The 23777-nt window shown below is 45.1% G+C and overlaps 1 protein-coding gene across 1 annotated transcript in view; it reads right to left on the reverse strand.

Annotated features, from left to right (window-relative positions):
• The window catches only part of RSU1 (Ras suppressor protein 1), a 186342-nt gene that overhangs the window by 143966 nt on the left and 18599 nt on the right, over positions 1 to 23777 (reverse strand). Inside the window, exon 3 of the mRNA XM_073334125.1 lies at positions 14508 to 14558. Within this exon, the coding sequence (XP_073190226.1) occupies positions 14508 to 14558 (51 nt within the window). The remainder of the gene's footprint in view (positions 1 to 14507; positions 14559 to 23777) is intronic.

A 23777-nucleotide genomic window follows, 5' to 3' on the forward strand; every position in this document is an offset into this window, starting at 1 on the left:
GGTCATTTGCATTTCAGCTACTACATCCACATCTAAAAAGGAAGCTACATATTTGTTATGCTTTCAGGCAGCATTTGGTTACTGTAGAATTTTGAACCTTGGAATATGAAGAAAGCAAAACTATGAGACACCAGAATACATGGTTCATAATATTTAGTTTGTTTTTCTGCATACATTTCTTGTAATTTTCCATTACTTATGATCAGGGCTATAACCTTTGTGAAGAATCTGTTGTACTCGTTTTGCACTACAGTTTGGTTTACCTGTAGACTGTAAAAGGAACAGCTCACACCTTTTCCATTTAGCACAATTTGACATAGTTTGCCATGGTTACAGAACAGAGCCAGAATGTCCCCTCAGCACCCACACACAAAGGGAATTAAGCTTCCAACCCCACATATCACAGGCTCTCCTAGTATGGCCTGTGCCTCAAACTAGTTCTTCTTACCTCCATGGCAGTACAGTTTTTCATAAGACATACTGCCAGTGGCTCCCAGCATACTGCTGACACCACCCCTGTTTAGGGGGTGGAGAAGGCTTTTCACTACATTAGGCAGATATTCTACATGGGCATGGGAAACCATGCTATGGAGAGTGATCCTCCTACAACCACTCACTCACTACCTGTGATTAGGAAGACACAGGTTATTGTGTAATTATACTTTATAGGGTATCCTGAACTTCCAGTACTGAGAAAGGACATCGTTGGAGACACAATACAGACAAAATGGATCAATGGAACTAATCTGATATGGCCTTTCCTGTTATCCACCCTCACAGAGCCTCACTATTGCAGTGTGCTCTCAAAGGGGTAACCATAGTCAATGAAGAGTGAAGGGAGAAAATAGCACAAGTCGGTATATTTCTCCACACATACGCCATCTCTGCAATTCAGCTCCTCCTTTTGTAGAAAAGTCAAGGCACCGATCCAGCCCATAGTTAATATTTTTTTTAAACAGGTTGTGAGTGGGATTCTCACGTACCTCTACAATTATTTACATGAAATGAATTTTAAAAGGCTCAATCCTAGAACACTTTACTCATACAGAACTCCCACTGATTTTGAAGTGGGAAACTCAAAGTAGTCTGTACTTGACAATATTAGGATTTTCAATAGTTTACTTTTTCTATAACCTGGACATACACATGGAGATGGAGAGAAATAGTTTTGTTTATCGTAAATGTATTTATCATACTATACGCCGATTCTAAATAGCTGCCTGTGAAACTACACACATTCATCTTTAGGTGTACTTGAATACAGAATCAGGAAAATATTTAGATTTTATACTGACTTACAAAAAAAGAAGGATTGAACTAATGTGTCTGAAGTTTTAATTTTTAGAAACGGCACCTGCAACAAGAATATCAAACTAAATTTTTCTGAAAAGTCAAAGTATAATAGTAAATATATAGGAAATATCATCATATACCTCTTTCCCAGTGATGTAGAATCAGCTTAGGTTCCATACCATGTGCATGAAAATTTACTGACATTGTATTTTGTGTCTAATTTATACACGTAAAAACTTGGGTAATTTCATATCCTTGGAACCCAATACTCTTTCACATGTGTGCCATTCATCTGTTTCTTTCTACAAGCTCCTGCTTCATGTCAAAATAAATAAATAAAAGTGAAAGTTCTACCATCTGTACCACATCACAAGGTCAAGTTTTTCTTCTAGTGCAATGAACACAAAAGCCAATATGGTATTTAACCTGCAATTTTCAAGAAAACAGACATCACACACTTAAAGTTTACCATATGCATTTAGTCACTACCCCCACAAAGCGTCCCACTGCACACTGCATTAATAAAAACACAGTTCCTTTGTTGGAGCCTTGTGTCACAAATACAACTGTATTCGCCAATGTTTATAAATTATATTGTGGTGCCACCCCAAAGGACCAAACTGGACAGATGTCCCACAGTGCTAGGTACATGCTGGCAAAGTCCTTGCCCACTTTTAGAATTGGCCTCAATTTTTGCCATCAGTGTAGCAGCAATGGAGCCAACCCTTAGTACCATTAGGCAAGGACAGGAAATTGTCACCAGTGAAACTTCATTGAAAGATCCACTGAAAGACACCAAAGAAATGTCCACAGAGGTTAAGCTTGGGGAGAAGAATGTCACGGAAGACTAGCACAACAAAATACTGAGAAGGCAGGAACGATCGCGTCAAACACAACAGGAACAAGAGAGACCTTGACAAGAGCAGTCTCAAAGGAGTGGAGCAGGCAGAAGGGAGCCAAGATTAAATTTGAGTGCATCTCAAGAAAGTAGTTGTGAATGGCACATTTTATTAGTTCAGAAGTGGGCAGCAGCAGGAAAGGCAAGTGGGGTCAAGGGATGGCTTTCCTAGTATCGAGGCCAGAGAGCTTGCTTGTACTATGAAAGGAAGGAACCAGAGGTGAGAGAGAAATTGAAGGAAGACTAGGAAGAAAGTGAAAGTGATTAAGGGATCTTAGTATTCAGGAGGAATCAAGGAGACAGGTGAAGGGATTACAGACAGCATACAAGACAGAAGACTTTTCAATGGTGACAAGGGAAGAGGAGGGGATTATAAGACAAAACGCAGAAAGACCGTAGTGGAGGGACTCAGCAAGAGAGTCGGAGAGCAGATAAAAAGGAAAGAAGGCAACAGAGAAGTTTCAGATGACTAGTCACTGAAGACTCAAGTGCAGGAGCAGGTCATGATGCAACAGGTTAATTGCAACAGGGTGGCTTGCCCTCTGGGCTAGAGCACCCAGGGCCAAGCCAATCCTGATTACATCATGAGCCCCACATGAGGGGAAACAAGAAGTTTCCTATAAAGACCAGAAGGTGGCTGCAATGGGGGGGTGGGGGGAGGAGCTTAGGAGTGTGTAATGAAACTGCAGGGCTGCAAAGAGGCTCCTGAAAGGAAGACCATGAGAGCAGGGGAATTACTCAAACTAGGAAGGGCAGGGAGCAGCCTGCTAAGGCAGGAAGGACTCTGTCCAGAGGAGGGAAGTTTGCACTGTACCCAGCTCAAGACTGGAGGGAAGACCTGTGGGTTTAGTTTTGAACTTAAAGTGAATAACACAGACCCCAAGGAGGGCTGTTGTGATTGGACTAGAAAAATCCTTTGTGGATTTTATTTGGGAAACCAAGGTGAGGTCACCAGGGGATGAGGTGAGGCCGTCACTCATCTACAGCAGTGGTTTTCAAGCTGTGGTCTACAGATTATGTCTAAGATTTCCAAGCAATCAGCATGTCCATTTGTCTGAGGGTCCACAGGCAAATATTCTGTAACAAATTCCTACTGCCCACACAGTTTGCTTCTCTTTCAAGAGAAAACTGAAGAAATAGGTATCTCAACAGTGACCTCTAATGGCAAATAAGACAACTATTAAAAGCAGCACTTCTATTTAAAGGGAAGAAAGATTCAGAGATTCCAGAAGAAAACAGAAATAGCACAAAATAGAAAAGCAAACTGGGACAGTTGCAGTATTATTGAGGTACCAACTGGATTTACCTTTAAACAGGCTCTAGAAGAAAGGCAGAAACTTCAAGCAGATTGGGTCCAATATTTGACACAAAATAGCTACTTATAATAAGCTGATAACTAATACATCTGTTAGCGTGCAGGTAACTTAACTGTGACTTACCCTATATCCCTAAAATAGAAGATCTTCCTCATGTGAAAAACATATGTTCAATACCATGAAAGACAGCTTGCATGTATTGAAGAGATACTGTCCACTTCACCTGTTTAACTTCATTACTACTAACTGAGAAGACACTTAACACTCAAACCTGTTTTAAACGTGGATTTTTCCCCAATTATGGAACTTTGAGGTTTGGGGCTAATTAACGATTACAGGGTTCTGGAAACCTTTGACCATACTTTCCCTCCAACTGCACTGATGAAGTGCTTTTGATTAATTAAAATCACTTATGCCTTAAGAAACAGGAATGTTAACAATTAATAAAGAATTCTGTATAGTCCAGTGGTTTTCAAACTTTTTTCCTGGCGACCCAGTTGAAGAAAATTGTTGATGCCTGCGACCCAACGGAGCTGGGGATGAGGGATTTGGGCTGTGGGAGGGGCTGGGGCAGAGGGTTGGGTGCAGGCATGAGGGCTGTGGGGTGGGGCCAGAAATGAGGGGTTCAGGGTGTGGGAGGGGGCTCTGGATGAGGCAAAGGGTTGGGGTGCAGGCTGTAGGGTGGAGCAAGGAATGGGGGGTTCAGAGTGTGGGAGGGCACTCTGGGCTGGGGCACAGGAGGGGGTCAGGGCTCTGGGCTGGAGCTCAGTGTTGGGGCAGGAGGTTGGGGTGCAGGAGGGGGCTAAGGGTGCAGGCTCTGGGGTAGGATCAGGGATGGGGGCTTGGGGTGCAGGAAGGGGTTCTGGGGGGCTCAGGGCTGGGGCGGCTCCCGGTCAGTGGCACAGTGAGGGTGCTAAGGCATGTTTTCTTAGCACTGCAGACTACACTGCGCCCCAGAAGCGGCCGGCAGCATGTCTGGCTCCTAGGCGGAGGTATGCAAGCGGCTCTGCACAGCTCTCGCCCACAGGCACTGCCCCCCGCAGTGCACATTGGCCAGGAGTAGAGCTGGTATTAGGGGCAGGGGCAGTGCACGGAGCCCCACTGCTCCCCCAAACCTAGGAGCCAGACCTACTGTTGGCTACTTCTGGGGTGCAGCACAGTGTCAGAACTGGTAGGGACTAGCCTGCCTTAGCCGGACAGCACCTCCAATGGGACTTTTAACGGGGCCCGTTGGCAGTGCTGACAAGAACGGACGCGACCCACTGCCTTGTATTCCACGACCCAATACTGGGTTGTGACCCACAGTTTGAAAACCAGTAGTATAGTTCACAGTTCTCCTTTATCAATGACCAGATTCTGATTGACCCTCTCCCTCCAAACACTGGAGCTCCAGGGCTGCACTCCCTTACACTTGGTAGCAATAGTCCCCAGAACCTGGTTATTCTCCACTGCAAAACAGAGCACCGGGCACTAACCATGCCCTCACCTTTCTGACATACAACCAACACAGGGACTATAAAAGGAGATGGCACAGAGCCATTCTGCCAGCTCTGTGCCACTCAAAGAACACCTTTATGCCAGAAGAAAAGGAGTACTTGTGGCACCTTAGAGACTAACCAATTTATTTGAGCATGAGCTTTCGTGAGCTACAGCTCACTTCATCGGATGCATACCGTGGAAACTGCAGCAGACATATATATATATATACATATATATATACACACACACACACACACACACACTATATATATAAAATCTGCTGCAGTTTCCACAGTATGCATCCGATGAAGTGAGCTGTAGCTCACGAAAGCTCATGCTCTAATAAATTGGTTAGTCTCTAAGGTGCCACAAGTACTCCTTTTCTTTTTGCGAATACAGACTAACACGGCTGTTACTCTGAAACCTGTCTTTATGCCAGAAGTATTCTGCAGGTGCTAGGTTCCACCTAGATTAAAAGCCCCTTTATGATGTCCAATGGCATAAAGGGGCCACAATACATCTTTGTATCTGACCCACTGACTACAGTTGAGGCCCAGAAAAGGTACCCCATTTGCCAGTCTACCGTGATGCAGCTGTTTTAGGCCCCCGTCTTTTGAAGCTCTTCCCTCAAAAATAAGGTAACTAGTAACCCAAATAAAATAAATTAGAGCTACCTAACCCCGCGTCCTCCCTGTAAATCACCTCTGATGACTACTCCTTTTCCCATTTCCTCCTGAAGCCTAGCATTTAAAAGTCTATAAGCCCAAAGCAGCTCACAATATTTCCTCTCTCCATCCAGTTTACCTCCTGGATATCCCAAATTTCATTCATTCTTCCACAGGTCACGACCGTGCTGTCTCAGAGCTGCTGTGGAGGTGTGAATTTAGGTTAAATTTCCAATCTCTTCAACTATAATCCTGCTTTGATCAGAAACTCCTAGAGGCAAATATTCAAGCTTTCCTTTGGAACCGACCTCCACTGCCCTACAGAAGCTTCAGGCTGTTCTAGGCTGCTGGGCACTTAATGGGGCAGACTGCATTGCAAGCATGGAGCACGCATGTGGTACATCCGCCCTACACGATCAATTTAGGTGGGAGAGCACTGACTGAACTGCTGCTAACACTGGTCTCTTCCAAGTAGGTTTTAGAGATACTACGACGACACTTGTGATCTTTACAGAGTTACCCAAGTTTTGACTCTTCATTTACAGGATTACTAGATGGAAAAACACATTTAATTAAGGGTATGTCTGCACTATGAAATTAAGTCGAATTTACAGAAGTCGATTTTTTGGGAAGCCATTTTATACAGTCGATTGTGTGTGCCCCACTAAGCGCATTAAGTCGGTGGAATGCGTCCACAGTACCATGGCTAGCATCCACCCATGGAGCAGTGCACTGTGGGTAGCTATTCCCCAGTTTCCACAGTCTCTGCCACCAATTGGAATTCTGGGTTAAGCTCCCAAAGCTTGATGGGGCAAAAATATTGTCACAAGTGGTTTTGGGTACATATCAGTTGCCCCGCCCTCCGTGAAAGGAACAGCCGACAACCGTTTTGCGCCTTTTTTCCATGCGAGGACCATACTGCTTTCAGCAGACGGTGCAGTAGAACTGCTAACCGTCATCATACCACCACTTCCGCTGCAACTCTGCTCTCCTGCTTATCTCGATAGCGAATTTTTCCATGTTGGCTGTCATGGGCTCCTGCTTCAACTCTGCTTTCCTGCTCTCCTACAAATGCCATACCATGGCAAGCGTGCAGCTCGCTCAGCTCACCAGCTGTTGTGTCCTGGTGCTGCTGGCAGCAGACTGTGCAGTAGGCCTGCTAACCATAGTCATCCACTACTTCTGCTGCAACGCTGCTCTCCTGCAGACACCATACCACAGCAAGCATGGAACCTGCTCAGATCACCGTGGCAGTTATGAGCGTTGTAAATACCTCGTGCATTATCCTGTAGTACGTGCAGAACTAGAACCTGCAAAACCTGGTGAGGAGACAGCAGCACGGTGACGAGACTGATGAGGACATGGACACAGACTTCTCTCAAAGTATAGGCCCTGGCAATTTGGACATCCTGGTGGCAATGGGGCAGGCTCACGTAGCGGAATGGTGATTCTGGGCCTGGGAAACAAGCAGACTGGTGGGACCGTATAGTGTTATGGGTTTGGGATGATTCCCAGTGGTTGTGAAACTTCTGCATGTGTAAGGGCACTTTCATGGAACTTTGTGACTTGCTTTCCCCTGCCCTGAAGCGCAAGAATACCAAGAGGAGAGCAGCCCTCCCAGTTCACAAGCGAGTGGCAATAGCCCTCTGGAAGCTTGCAATGCCAGACAGCTACCAGTCAGTCAGGATTCAATTTGGAGTGGGCAAAACTACTGTGAGGGCTGCTGTGATCCAAGTAGCCAATGCAATCACTGAGCTGCTGCTATCAAGGGCAGTGACTGAGAAATGTGCAGGTCATAGTGGATGGTTTTGCTGCAATGGGATTCCCTAACTGTGGTGGGGCAATAGACGGAACGCATATCCCTATCTTGGGACTGGACCACCAGGGCAGCCAGGACATAAAGTGCAAGGGGTACTTTTCAATGGTGCTGCAAGCACTGATGGATCACAAGGGACGTTTCACCAACATCAATGTGGGATGGCCGGGAAAGGTACATGACGCTCACATCTTCAGGAACGCTGGTCTGTTTCAAAAGCTGCAGGAAGGGACTTTATTCCCAGACCAGAAGATAACTGTTGGTGATGTTGAAATGCCTGTAGTTATCCTTGGGGACCCAGCCTACCCCTTAATGCCATGGCTCATGAAGCCATACACAGGCAGCCTGGACAGTAGTCTGGAGCAGTTCAACTACAGGCTGAGCAAGTGTAGAATGGTGGTAGAATGTGCATTTGGATGTTTAAAAGCACGCTGGCGCAGTTTACTGACTCACTTAGACCTCAGCGAAACCAATAATCCCACCGTTATTACTGCTTGCTGTGCGCTCCACAATATCTGTGAGAGTAAGTGGGAGACTTATGGCAAGATGGGAGGTTGAGGCAAATTGCCTGGCTGCTGATTACATGCAGCCAGACATCAGGGTGGCTAGAAGAGCGCAGCAGGGCATGCTGCGCATCACAGAAGCTTTGAAAACCAGTTTCATGACTGGTCAGACTGTGTGACAGTTCTGTTTGCTTCTCCTTGATGAAAACCCACCCCCTTAGTTCACTCAACTTCCCTGTAAGCCTACCCCCTTCGACCACCACTTGCAGAGGCAATAAAGTCATTGTTGTTTCAAATTCACGCATTCTTTATTAATTCATCACACAAATAGGGGGATAATGGTCAAGGTAACCCAGGAGGAGTGAGGGAGAAGGGAAGGACAAGGCCACACTGCACTTCAAAACTTATTGAATGCCAGCCTTCTGTTGCTTAGGCAGTCCTCTGGGGTGGAGTGGTGGGGTGCCTGCAGGGCACCCCCACATTCTTGGGTGTCTGGATGAGGAGGCTATGGAACATGGGAAGGAGGACAGGCGGTTACACAGCAGCAGTCTGCTCATGCTGCCTTTCCTGCAGCTCAACCATATGCTGGAGCATATCAGTTTGATCCCCCCCCCAGTAGCCTCAGTATTGCCTCCTCTCATCACGCTGACGCCACCTATCATCTTACTACCACCACCTCTCCTTGCGTTCATTTTCTGCTTTCCTGGACTCTGCAATTGTCTGCCTCCACGTATTCTGCTGAGCTCTTTCAGTGCAGGAGGACTGCATGAGCTCAGAAAACATTTCATCGCGAGTGCGTTTTTTTGCCTTCTTATCTGCGCTAGCCTCTGGGATGGAGATGATAGGGGAAGCGTTGAACCATCTGCAGCTGCAGGAGGAAAAAAGAGTAGTATTCAAAAAGACATTTTAGAGAGAGAACAATGGGTAGACTCTTTCACAGTGAATAGTTTCAAACAGCAGTGCCCTCCTTTCCTATACCAAGCACCTACTGGGTTGGTCATTTAAAAGAAGGGGCTGCGGTTTTCAGGTTAACATGCAGCACAAACCCAACTAAACCACCCCCACCCAATTCTCTGAGATGATCACTTCACCCTTCCTCCCACCACGTGACTAGTATTAGGGAAAATCCCTGCCAGCCGAATGTGAACAGCTCAGTGTGAATGGGCCCACCCCCACCGCATGGCTAAAAGTGGGGATGGTTTCTTTTCAGCTACAGGCAAGCAGCCCAGTAGGAGCGGCCACCTCTGAAAGTCCCCTTAATAAAATTCCCTTATTTCAACCAGGTAACCTTGAATGATATCACTCTGAGGATAAACAGAGAGAGATAAAGAACGGATATTGCTTGAATGCCAGCAAACACCGGGACCATACGCTACCATGCTTTGTTATGCAATGATTCCAAACTACATGCTACTCGCCTGGCATGGTAAAGTGTCCTACCATGGAGGACGGAATAAGGCTGCCCTCCCCAGAAACCTTTTGCAAAGGCTTTGGGAGCACATCCAGGAGAGCTTCACTGAGATGTCCCTGGAGGGTTTCTGCTCCATCCCCAGACAGATGAACAGACTTTTCCAGTAGTATCCCAAGTCTTCAGGGCAAATTAATCATTAAACACGCTTGCTTTTAAACCATGCATTATATTTTAAAAAGTACACTCACCAGTACTTTCTCTGTCTTCAAGGTCCAGAAGCCCGCCTTGGGAGGGTATTGGCTCCAGGGTGATAAACAGTTCCTGGCTGTCGGGGAGTACGGTTTCATCCTCCTCTTCCTCCTCATCCCCAAAATCCTTATCCCTGTTTCGTGAGACTCCCCCCTTGCAGGAGTCCATGTACGGGGTGGGGTAGTGGTAGGGGCACCACCTAGAATTGCATGCAGCTTACCATAGAAGTGGCATGCCTTGGGTTCTGACCCGGAGTGGCCGTTTGCCCATTTGGTAACCTTGCCTGAGCGCCTTAATTTTCATGCAGCACTGCTGCGGGTCCCTGTTATAGCCTCTGTCCTTCATGCGCTTGGAGATTTTTTCAAATATTTTGGCATTTTATCTTTTGGAACAGAGTTCTGATAGCATGGATTAGTCTCCCCATACAGCGATCAGATCCAGTACCACCCGTTCAGTCCACCCTGGAGCTCTTTTGCTATTCTGGGACTGCATGGTCACCTCTGCTGGTGAGCTCTGCATCATCACGCCACGCTGGCCAAACAGGAAATGAAATTCAAAAATTCCCGGTGCTTTTCCTGTGTACCCGGCAACTGCATCTGAGTTGAAAGTACTGTCCAGAGCAGTCACAATGGAGCACTCTGGGATAGCTCCCGGAGTGAAATACCATCAAATTGCATCTATACTACCCCAAATTCGACCCGGCGATGTCAATTTTAGTGCTAATCCCCTTGGGGAGTAGTACAGAAATTGATTTTTAAGAGCCTTTTAAGTCAACGAAAATGACTGTCGTGTGGACAGGTGCAGGGTTAAATTGATCTAACTCTGCTAAATTCGACCTAAACTCATAGTGTAGACCAGGGCTAAGTAGCTTAGGTTATTTCCCTTGAAACCTATATCTAGAGTCATGCCCATGTTAAACCTGCTTCTCAATTTCACCTATCAACCAACATTTACAGACGGCTTTAGAACAGCTTCAAGCAGAAGTCTGGATAAGTCAAATTGTATAGGGTTAGTGGACTAGAGACCTAATTACAGTGAATATTGTACAGTAAGGGACAAGGTTTATGGCTAGAAACAAAAAAGGACAATACAGTAGAAACAAGATCCGTTTTACATCAGTGTTTTCAGATGTTATAACAGTTAGCTAAATGAATCGTTAGTGTAACACCAACGAAGGCATGAGTTACACCTGAAAGGCATTTGGCCCAACAGATACACAGTCAGAGGAGGGACAGATGCCTCCTTTTTCTCCCCTTCTACTAAAGTTTGTGGCAGAGCAAGTTGAAACTGGAATGGCAATTGTCCCAAATCTGTGTGCACTTACTGAGGAACGTCTACACGGCCAGTTAGTGCATGGCAACCCAGGGAGTGAATGAACAGCACACTAGCCTGCCATGTACTCAATGGCTGCGTAGACCTCACTGGTTATTTGAGCTTTTAGCGTGCAGTAACAGGATCCACGCAGTTAGTGCACAGCACGCTAGTGCGCTGTACATTCACACCCTGGCTTATTACACATTAACTGGCCATGCAGACAAACCCTAAATGATTCAACCAACCAACGCTATTCAATCAATGGAATGCAGATTTGCGTACCTTTGATAAAGAATGATTTATAGGAAGGTAAGTGCAAACTTAATAGCAATATGAATGGCACACTAAGAAGTTAACTGCAAAAGGGCAACATGCTGGGAGTAAAAATATTCAGAGCAGTGTAATCAGCATAACGGGATTTAATGGCGTTATCTACCTTCAGAAGCTTTGCTTAAATTTTAGTAGTGTTGACTGGCAAAATAAGATACTGGTTGCAGAAGGATACTCACATCCACTTACTTTTTATATGTATTTACTCTATCAAACGGACATATTTACTACAGGCAGTAGAAAAACAGAAGCAAGCACATTCATTTATATGACAGAAAACTAGTAAAAGATGCTAATATGACCTTAGTGAAACTTATCAAGTGTCATTGCCACTGTTTTCCCAAGTCACTTTAAGAACAATCTACTAAGACAATTAATTATATCGCTTAAAGGATTAGGTCAAGAGTGTCAGATACAAAAATATGACTTTGAAATTTGGCCTTTTTTAAAGGGAGAGACACTATTTCAACTCAACATTTATTTTTCTTTTTTAAAAAAAGAGCGGTAACTTCCAACATTGGAGAATATTAGTTATACCCCACTGGGGAAGATTCCTGGCCTTTACCTTCCTATAAGAAACATTTTAGGGTCCGACAGGTCAACAGCATCCCTTAAATGGAAGAATGGACACTCACCCCTTAATATTCATACAACCCTTTGATTTAAAAGTCAGAGTTTGTAGAATCTACTCTTTTTACCCCATTTTATTGGTATCTTCTGGTCAATGGGAGCTGCGAAGCCAGCGCTCTGGGCGGAGGCAGCCCACATACCTGCCTGGCCATGCCACCGCCTAGCAGCTGAGCAAGGGGGATGTTACCACTTCCAGGGAGGCCCCCAGGGAAGCACCACCCAGAGGTGGCCTCACCCCATCTGGTGCCCCCTTCCACACCCAAACCCTGCTGCTGGATGTGGGGGAGGGGGTTTGCGCGCTGCGGGGGGCTGAGACTGCCCCAGCAGCAGCTGGTGTACCTGGTGATGCTTGAGTTGCCCCTGAGCCAGGTGTACCGGTCGCTGCAAAAGTCACAGAAAGTCATGGAATCTGACTTCCATGACCTCTGTGACAAACTCACAGCCTTACTCATCAGCTATCTATGGCATAAAGGGCAAAATTCCACTGTGAGGCACTATGCCTTTCTTGAAACAGGGATCTGAGGAAAGGTCCTTTGTCGTCTTCACATGTCAGTGGGCATGAAATCTCTGGTCAAGGTTATATAAGAATATTGAGATCTCCTTGGGATCCAGGTGGGATAGGTGAGAAGAGGGACAAAAGCAGCAGGCAGATATGGAGGAGACGATACGACCAGGACTCAAGTTCCCGTATTCTCCTAATATACTAGCTACAAGGAAAATGGCCCACTAAAAATTTATAGCAACTATACACTTGCCTATTGGCACCCATATTCCTTTACACCCCTTAATGCCACATCTTAAAAAAATAAAATATAACTGTACTCTCATTCAAAATATATTTATCCTCTACATGCTAGGATAACAACTGATTACATCATCCTCACAGCCCTCATAATCCCCTTTTCATCTGAAAAAGAACTTTCCTTTAGGCAAGTCCTAGGTATTAAAAACATAACTCTTACGAGATTTGGAAGAATTTAGACTTTCCTGAAATTCAATGAGCTAGACAATTTAAAGGATTTGTGACAGTGATTTCCAGCCTCTTTTTGCTAGAGCAGTGGCTCTCAACCTTTCCAGACTACTGTACCCCTTTCAGGAGTCTGATCTGTCTTCTGTACCCCAAGTTTCACCTCACTTAAAAACTACTTGCTTACAAAATCAGACAGGAGTGTCACAGCGCACTATTACTGAAAAATTGCTTACTTTCTCATTTTGTCTGTACAAAATTTTAGTTTGTACTGACTTTGCTAGTACTTTTTATATAGCCTGTTGTAAAAATAGGCAGATATCTAGATGAGTTGATGTACCCCCTGGAAGACTATGCGTACCCCTGATTGAGAACCACTATGCTAGAGCACCTCCTTGCAATGGACTAACACACCACTTCATCCCCCATCCAAGTGTGAACACAGTAACCATCTACCCCTTTTCCCCCCTCCCATCCTGTTTCTCTTGTCCTCCTTCCCTGGTAATTGTGTTTTCCCGTCCACCATATTTGCATGGACTCCACCTTCCTCCATCACATAGTAGCTTTGAATTCCTCATCTCCACACTCCATGGAATGCACATACCTGGGAGCAGGAGAGATGCACAATAGTGCCTTCAAAGGCCCAGCTGAGTACCAAAAGGAGTAAAGAAAACTTGACTGGACTGGCATGACGACATCTGAACCTGCACTCCTGTACATGTGAGCTGCTCCCAGAGCAAATTACATTGGGGTCACAACAGTATGGAAGTAGAGTGACTTCCAAGCAGCCACCTAATTTTAATTACAGATAAGGCAGAACATTTGTTGAGCGTGAGGGTGGCGTGAGTCTGGGGTCCCACAGCTTTTCTTCTACACACAACGCTTTCCTCTACCCTACAATGACCCCTGAAATAGTCTGGCATTCCCCACCCATGACAGGAAAATGCATGTTTAAGAAGGCTAAGTTACTATCATGATTTTTCTATGTCATTTGACCCCTACTGCAGTCCTGATTTACTATTTGACTGAAACATCCAAAGGATTGAGGCCAGATTGTGCTAGGTGCTGTACAGACACAAAGATGCAGTCCTTTCCCTCAAAAGTTTGCAACACGGCAGGTCTTTATACATTGACAAAATTAGACTTTAGTTCATTTCTTCTTTTAAAACCCATACAAAATCAACAGAAGTTAAACATTTAACACTGCACATGCATGGTCACTGTAGTATTTCACATTTAATCAAACAAAGCAAATATACTTTAAAAAAGACTTCTGGAGATGTAGGAAGCTTACAGACAGGGCAGAAGCGGAAAAAATTTTAAATGGATGGGTTGGAAATAAGATCACAGTTAAGGATCTTATCCTCACAAATGGAGAATGAAAAACAAAAATACAAAAACTAAGGAGACCTGCTGAACATCACTGCTAAATTACATTTCCCATCCATTTCCTGTAATGCAACTATTTAAATGATCTATTTAGGACAAGGGCCTTGCTACCATCTCTAAACAGCATAGCCTAATTGATGCTAAATAAATAAAATGGAACACCACCAATGGCAACTTTTGAATGTTGTTCAAGTGGTAGCAATGAGGCTTCTAGAAAATAGTGTTAGCCACCAAGAAGTGTACTTACTTGTGAGCTTGTTGTGACTGAGAACCAGCTGTGTGATGTGGGACAGAGTGACTGTAAGAGAGCAGAAGACAGACCGTAAGTGAATGAACTAACATAACCCAAATGCAAGCAACATAAAACAAAACAAACTTTCCCCATCTGGGAGATGGGCATTTACATACACTGGCAGAGGTTAAACTGAGCAACACAGGCCAATTCCTCCATGCTTTGATAGATCTGAACCAGTATGGTTTCCCATACTAACCCAATAACAATTACTAAGATACCAGAACATCTCTCCCAGCCCCTGCACATTGCAGTACGGATCTGCCTTCATACAAGTACCATTTCATTAACAAGATAATTTGAAGAACAAAGCAGGACATGCTCTCAATGTTTTGAGATCATTTTTCCAGGATTTTCATAAATAAATGACTTACACCTTGTATATTTTTCCAAATTCAGCATGCCTCACAGGATCTCCAATAGAATTATGCAACACCACCATTTTATAACTTGTCGAAGTTAAAAGCTCAGACAATACAAAAGACAATACTATTTAAAAAAAGAGTGGATTCTGTCTCTGCAACACATCTCTAAAGAGCTAACTCAAACTTTCAACATTTTTTTTACAAGAGTATTACATTAATATAGCAGATTCTTCTTTTACTTTGTGTCAAGAGGACAATAACATAGAACCTAATCCCACAGGTAAACTTTGCATACCAAGGAGTCTACAAGAAATTCATCTACTGCCTTTTTGTTCAGTCAGTTATTAGTATTGTGCTACATATCAAAGGCAAGCAGAACCTTGTTCTTCAACAAGATTATTCTTTACCCAGTAGAGGCAACTAGCAGAGGAGAATGGCAACAGTAAGCGTAGTACACTTTACACAGGAATCCCATGTGTTCTACATCAGAGGTGGGCAAACTACGGCCCATGGGCCGGATCAGGCACACAAGACATTTTAAGCTGGCCTGCGAGCCGCACCAGCAGCTTGGCCCTGCTCCAGCTGGGACGGGAGCCACACCAGCGGCTCGGCCCCATTCTGGCGCTCTGGCCAGGGGCGGCACCACGTGGCTCGGCCCCACTCCGGCCGGGGTCCAGAGTTGGTGCCTGCAGATGGGGCAGTGAGCAGAGCCACCTGGCCTCGCCTCCACGTAGGAACTGGACAATGGACATTCCACTGCTTCCGGGAGCCGCTTGAGGTAAGTGCAGCTCTGAGCTTACACCCTGAGCTTCTCCCCATGCCCCAACCCTGATGCCCCTCCTGCCCTCTGAACCCCTTGCTCCCAACCCTCCTGCACCCCAAACTACTCATCCCCACCCCAGAGCCTGCACCCCAACCCCAATTTTGTGAGCATTCATAGCCCACCATACAATTTCTATTCCCCGACGTGGCCCTCAGGCCAAATAGTTTGCCCACCCTTGTTCTACATGCACTTTAAATCCCTTATGAGAAAATCCAAGAGGTGTTTATACCTTTACACACACACACCTTCCAAGGGACTAAAAACAGTTATTGCTTGCTGGCTAGCAGAATGCAACTTATTGTCAATTTTTGAAAACTTTTACTGAACTTTCTACAGCTCATTACTTTTTCCCCCCTTTTGGATTTTTCCTCTTTGTCCTATAAGAGACCATGGTGTATATTTTACTAGGCTATATCTAGACCATAAGCTTCGATCAACACAAGTTGCCATGGTTAGTATATTACCCATGCATATGCACATACATGGTTCTCACTTTGGTGCTGCACTTACTCATCAGGAGTGCTTGTGTCCACACAAGGTGCTGTGTGCTATGAGTAAGGCTACTAATCTGTCAGAGGTCATGGATTCCGTGATTTTATGAGATCTGACTTTTTGAAAATTCTAGTAATTCAGCCCCAGCCAGCGGGGCTTGGGCTTCAGCAAATTCTTGACTTATTGTTTATGCCCATGTCCTGTCCATGACTTAAAAAAAAAATACCTGTGCCAAAAATGTAGCCTTAACAATGGGTCGGTATCCCAGAGGGCCACATCCAACCCTCCAGCACAATGTGAAAATTCCCCAAAAGGCAATCTGTTTTGCACACACAAGTCGTGCAAAAAAGCTGGGAGCAAGGAGTCAAGTACCCATTATGCAACTTTCCCCATCACATAATACCATGCATATACCATAATTTTCATGCCTGTTTTTAAAATCCCACAAATCCACATGGCACTTGTCGCTGTCTGCCGTTTCTTACGGAAGCATGGAGCCCACACAGCTCTGCGCTATTGTTGAACACTGCAAACAATCATTTGATATTTGCAGAGTTGCAGGAAGTACTGCAACAATGGGGGAACATGACAATTTCTTTAAGGACAGACCGTTAAGGTGCACAGCAAAAAGCAATTCAAGGTTGTTGGCAGTTTGCACAAAGAAGCTGCAGCTGGTATAGCACTGTTTCTGGGCCCAAGAAACTAACAGACTGGCAAGATTGCATCATAACGCAGGTTTGGGATGAGCAGTACCTGCATAACTTTCACATGGAAAAGGTCACAATTTCTGGATCTGTGTGCTGAGCTCAAGACAGCCCTCCAGAGCAGGCACACCAGAACGTCAGCTACATTGACAGCTAAGAAGCAAGTGGCGATCACACTAGAGAAACTTGCAGCAACAGATTGCTACTGGTCAGTGGGAAATGATTCTGGAGTTGAAATATCAACAGTGGGGGCTGCGGTCATAGATGTATACAGGGACATTAATTGTATCCTGCTATGCAGGACTGACTCTAGGCAACGTGCAGGACGCAAAATGGATTTGTGGCTATGGGGATCCCAGAGTGCGTTGAGGCAATTGATGGCACCCATGTCCTACCATGCAGAGTACATCAACAGAAAGGACCTACTTTTCTATGGTTATGCAAGGGTTGGTGGGTCACAGGGGATGCTTCACTGACAAACATCGGCTGGTCAGGCAAAGAGTGACACTTGCATCTTTAAGGACACAGGACTGTACAGGAAGCTTCATTTTTTCCCTCCAACTAGCAAACTTACCACATGCAATGCTGAAATGTCAATAGCGAGCCGGGGGACTCAACCTACACCTCTGGCTCATTAAGCCATATGTGAATGGTCAGAAGGTGAAGCATGAAGTAGAACCAGTCTACCCAGGTGTGACCTTAGACGGCACACAGAGCTACCATGCCCACCTGAAGAACACAAGAGCTGAAGTCAAGATGTGCAACAATCTTAGCAAACTGGCAGATTCGTCATAGGGTGCTCATGCTCCAACTTTGTGGACATCAGCTCTTGCCACCTCGCATTCAGTGGCGGAGTACTACCTACCAGTCTGGAGTCGATCGTCACACACCCAACTGGTGGATATGCAGTTACATGCCACCATGCGTATCATCTCTGGCACCCTGCGTGCGACTCCATTCCCATGGCTTCCAGTTCTGAGCAATATTGCTCTTCCTCATTTCGGAAGACAGGTTGCCACTGGCACGTTACTGGAGAAAGTACACGCCAACTCAAGCCTGCCACTGCACAATGACCTTTTTAAAAGCACTAGCTGCACGTTTGCCATCACGTCACCTATTATTGTCTCATCTGCCACGCCAGGATGTTAGGGCAGAAACACTCAGAGGAATGGATATCTGTTATAATCCCCAACCAATCCCTTGTCATTGACCCCACAATTTGCCTGCCTGGTTTTGACCTGCCAATTGTCCCTGTTGAACAGGTTCCAGACCAGGCAAGGTCTCTGTGCAGCCAACCAGTAATGCTGGTAATGCACGAAGTAATGCTTCGTGACAGCCCTTTGTGCAACTGCAGCACAACGCAGACGATGACACACATTGTCAATGAATGCCTGCTAACGAGGTTCAGCAGTGGCCTAGAAGAACTGCATCAGACCACTGAAGATGCCATCGCTTGGCTAGATGACTATGCACACGCTAAATAAATAAAGCCATACCCTGGCTACCTTGACAGCTTTAAGGAAGAGTCAACTACCAGCTCAGCAAGAGCAGAATGACAGCTGAATATGTTTTCAACAGATTGAAGGAATGCTGGCGGTGTTTAGTGACAAGACTGGATCTCAGCAAGAAAAATATCCCATTGGTTATGGCTCCCTTCTATGTTCTGCATCATAACTCCGTGACAAAGGAGAATGGGACAGCAGAGGCGGAGCAGCTGTCTGCTGACTGAACAGCCAGAAACAAGGGCTATCAGAATAGCTCAACGCAGAACTATGCAGCTGAGAGAGGCCTTGGAAGAGCACTTTAAAAGTCAACTAAAGTAATGTGCTGAGCTGGATGGTGATGAATGCAGCCTTGAAGTTTCGGGGGCTGCAAGGAATTGTGTAACACTTGGTGTACATTTATGAAAATCATACCGACGTAATGAATACATCAGTTATGCAGTGCTTATTGTACATTTACAATTTTAACTTTGTTTCTAACTGAACCAACGAGTTCTGTGGTCCTGTTCCACTACAAGTAATATGTGCTTTGAGTAGTGCTCGGGATTTGGTAGTATGTGTTAAGTCAGAAAGAGGACTATTTCCAAAAAATAAAAGTTACATACCAAAAACAGTGCAAAACACAATGTGTAATTAAAAGCCATACAATGCAAATACAATAAATTAACAGAACAGCATTTTAAAATTAGAACAGCAGAAAACATTCATGTCCATTTCAGTCCATTTCTGAAAAACATACACCAGTCATGGCTCTCAGGTCAGCATGTGTGATTTTGAAAGTTTCCTTACTGTCCCCCAGTAAGGGGTGGTAGGGATGCAGCCCAAGAGGCTCTGTGGAATGTTGGAGGGTATAGAAAGCTGCTGCAATGGAGTTCTCCACTGACTGCAAAGAAAGGCAAGCATGTGACTACTGGACCTGAGGGAACTGGGATTGTTTAGTCTACAGAAGAGAAGAATGAGGGGAGATTTGATAGCTGCTTTCAACAACCTGAAAGGTGGTTCCAGAGAGGATGGTTCTAGACTATTCTCAGTGGTAGAAGAGGACAGGACAAGGAGTAATGGTCTCAAGTTGCAGTGGGGGAGGTTTAGGTTGGATATTGGGAAAAACTTTTTCACTAGGAGGGTGGTGAAACACTGGAATGCGTTACCTAGGGAGGTGGTGGAATCTCCTTCCTTAGAAGTTTTTAAGGTCAGGCTTGACAAAGCCCTGGCTGGGATGATTTAATTGGGGATTGGTCCTGCTTTTGAGCAGGGGGTTGGACTAGATGACCTCTGAGGTCCCTTCCAAACCTGATATTCTATGACCTCTTGGTCAATACGGATCTGCAGCACTTGTTTGCTGCCTCAGAAGCCCCATTATGTCCTGGTTCATGTCCCTCTCCTTTTCCTGCTGGGACTTCTTTCCAGGCTGCCTCCAATATTTACAAACCCCTCCCTGGCCCTCTTGATAGTCTGATGCATCCCTGACTTGCAGGATCTTGAATATGCCCTCTCTAGTCAGCTTCTCTCTCTTCATCAGGGTCAGATGTGCCAGAGTGGGGACCTCTCAAAGCTGCAATGGCAGAAGCTACTGATAAAACAGACAAATGTATCATTGTATTTACAGTCACAATGGAAACTGAAGTATCAGTTTTATAACTCTCTTCCCTTATTCCCATAGGAGTTTAAATAAGACATGCTTACTGACGCTTCAGCTTTGGAGTGCCTCTGCACAGCACAGCTCTCCAACTGCAGCCATGGTGAGTATGGCTCACCAGGGAGCAAGGTGACAAAATGAGGAGGGAATTGTTCGGTCACATAAAATAATAAAATTTTGGCCCTGTTTCCATGGTTACAAGTACAAAACAGTGGCACCAAATGCTGACGTTTTTCCTTAGGCGGTGGTAATTTTAGCTAGTGTCTCACTCCAAGGCCGCAAAGGTACAGAAAGCACAGCTGCAGCTAGCATCCCAAAGCCACCAGTCACATCTGCCACCAGCCTGTTTCCTGAAATGGTGACTGCCAAAGTTATCACAGAATGGATAGCAAAGTGTCCTACTGCAGAGGAAAAAAATAAAGACAAGCCATCCCTAGAAACCTCCAGGAGAGAATTGCAGAGTGCCTCCATGGAAGTTTCATCAAGATCTCTCCGGAGGACACAAAAGGACATCCCTATATACATAAACTGCTCCACATGCCTTCCCCTGACCTAATCCCACAGATAACGAAAAACAGATAACTACCTCTGATGTACCTCTACGCCTTCTCATTAGGAGAAAAAACAATGTAGATACATGTTTCCTGCTAACTTGATGTTGGGTTGGGTGCCATCTTCAAATGTGCCCCTTTTAAGGAAGAATGCATGCACACACTTACGTGAGGTTCCTTTCATCAGGCTCATCCATGCTCAGTTGGCGGGACTGGCTAGACTGTATGGAGTCTCAAACAGATCCTGGCTTGTGGCATAGCTAGCCACCCGCAGGTGTTTCTCCTCCTCACTGTTCACAGCAGAGATCTGTCCTGGGTTCCACTGAGGTACCCACAGTGAGGTGCTGACTGAGTCTCTGTCAAGAGGGTCTCTGTCAAGTATGGAATGAAGCTCATTGTAAGCGTGGTCTTGACACGAGATCAACTGTTGGCCTCCCTGGACTTGTGGCATGCCTCCTATAGTTCCTTTGCCTTCACACAGCACTGCTGCCAATTCCTGTTGCACCCCTCGCCTGCATCCTCTGTGCAATCTTTTCGCACATGTCCCTATTTCTATGACTAGTCCATAGCTGCACCTGCACAGCCTCTCCTCCTCACAGGCCCAAGAGATCCAATATCTCCAGTCTACTCCAGGCAGGTACATGTCTAGCTGGCATGGTCAATTGGGCAGTTGCAACAAGCGAGAGCTGCTGGTTATGCTCACCAAACTGGGCAATCGGGAAAGGGCAATTCAAAAATATTCAGGGGCATTGGCTGGCTTCTGGGCTCTGTGCCCTCGGGTAATGGAGTTCATAACCAAGAGCAGTCACTGTTGGGCATTGTGGGACAGCTGCTGGAGGACTGTTAAGGTCAACATAGGTCACAGTGTTTACATTTGCACTGCGTCAACCACATTGCTCAATGTCATTTGGGGAAGTGGCATTACTGTGTCACCATAAGGGGGTTTTACCTCACTAGAAGACATCTGACTTCAGACACAAGCACAAATAAGTTGATGCAACAATTTACGTTGATCTCACTTTGTAGTGTAGACCAGGCCTCAATTATTTTCGGTCTGTCCTTCTTTTCCCCCTTTCTAACCTCTATTTCTTTATTTGTGTTTTATCTACCTACTTCCCCATACTTTGTCTTTCCTCACCCCATCTTCCCCCATACTGTATTACTTTTTTTCTAGTTTATCCCCAGAAATCTTTCCCTCCAACCCCTATAATTAACTCCATTCCCACTCTTTATACACATTCTTCACACCAATCCACTTGCAAAATTTAAAAGAAATTTACCAGAAACCCAACTGTTTAAGAATTATCCTCCTCACCAAAGTACAGTTTGAAAAAGGCTACTGACACATCCCTTCTCCTTAGCCAACGAGAAAAGAAAGGGTGCTAAAATCTTAAGTACTGTTCCTGGACTTTGCTCCTGTCTTTTGTATTAGGTTCTGGCTAATAGGTTTCCAGTAAATTTGAACAGTGCTCATTCCACCCACTGCTATTCTGGCTGCTAGAAAAAAGAGCCTCCTCGTTACTATGAAGTTGAATCTCCAATACTCTGTTCCTCCCTTAACCACGTGGCAGCAGAGCTGCTATACATCGACCCCAGTCATGAAATCTTCTTCATAGTGGATAGCTTCAGTTCCTGCTGCGGCTCATAGTGCTGTTGCTTGAGAAAGCTATGAAATTAGCCTGATTCCTGTCTGTTCTTCTACTGTCCCAAAACCTCACCTAGAGAGTTGAGGAGTAGCAACGAAAACTTACAGTACTGGATGGTTTTCAGAATGCTGCAGCTTGGGAAAGCTTTGAGCAGTAGCACTGGAGCTGTCTGCAGATTAAGGGTATGTTTACACTACAATGAGAAATAAATTCCTGCTCAAGAAGATACACCCGTGCTAGCTCCATCAAGTGTATCTGTACCAGCACGAGTGGCAGGAAGAGCTAGCCAACCTGAGTACATGCTTATGGTATAAGTCAGTAGTTCTCTACCTTTCCAGACTATGGTACTGCTTTCAGGAATCTGATTGGTCTTGCATACCCCAACTTCCACTTCACTTAAAAACTAACTGCTTACAAAAATCAAACAAAAATACAAAAGCGTCACAGCCCTATTACTGAAAAAATCACTTGCTTTCTCCTTTTTTTTTTTTACTATATAGTTATAAATCAATTGGAATACAAATATTGTACTTGCTTTTCAGTGCGATTCTTGAGCCTGTTTTTCAGTTGACGCTCGTCATTCTGGGAGGCAGTGAAGCAACAGCAACAATTACGTTTTTCTCCACATTGAGTCTATTCCTGTAGCCTGTTGTAAAGTCATGCAAATACTGTATCTAGATGAGTTGACATACCCCCGGAAGACCTCTGCATACCCCAAGGAGTACGCATACCCCGGTTGAGAACCACTGGTTGAAGTGGCTCCTCCCATCACGACAGCTACACTGATATCTTAGTGCACTAGCTCACTCAGAGTTGGTCTACACTATCACTTAAGTTGATGTAACTTACATCGCTCAGGGGTGTGAAAAGACCACACACCCCCACCCCACCCCCCGAACCGACGCAAGTTACAGCAACCTAAGCACTGTCCACACCAGCGCTATGTTGGTGGGAGATGCTCTTCCCTTGGCATAACTGGTCTTCACCCGATGTGCTACAGCAGTGCAGCTACACTGATTTAGTGCTGTAGTGTAGACCTGCCCTCATAGCTAGTGTGGGTATGTCTCCTCAAGCTGGAATTTATACCTCCAGTTCTAGTGTATGTATATCTTTAGAAGCACAGCACTGCATAGATTTACATATGTTCATGTCTGGAAAATTATCTTCAGTATAAAGGCTATAAATGGGGGGGGGGGGGGGTGGTCACCACTTATGAGAAATTTTGTATAAGACGGCCCTAACCTGTGAAAGCTTGTTTCTGCCAAGTTGAATTTTCAAACCCAGGAACCAACCAGAGAAATGGGAGCCTAAAAGAAACATCATGAAAATTTCATTTCTAAGACCTGGACATGTAATAGTTCACTCAACCATTTAATGGGCTTGGGAGGAAGAGGAGCAGGAAGAAAAGGAGAAGGAAACACAGGACACTCACCCTAAATTATTCTCATAAAGACCCTTAAAACAAAGATCTCTCTTCAGTAATTCACCAAGAATAGGAGGACAAAG

Source organism: Lepidochelys kempii, chromosome 2, assembly GCF_965140265.1.
Source record: "Lepidochelys kempii isolate rLepKem1 chromosome 2, rLepKem1.hap2, whole genome shotgun sequence".
NCBI classification, from domain to species: domain Eukaryota; kingdom Metazoa; phylum Chordata; order Testudines; family Cheloniidae; genus Lepidochelys; species Lepidochelys kempii.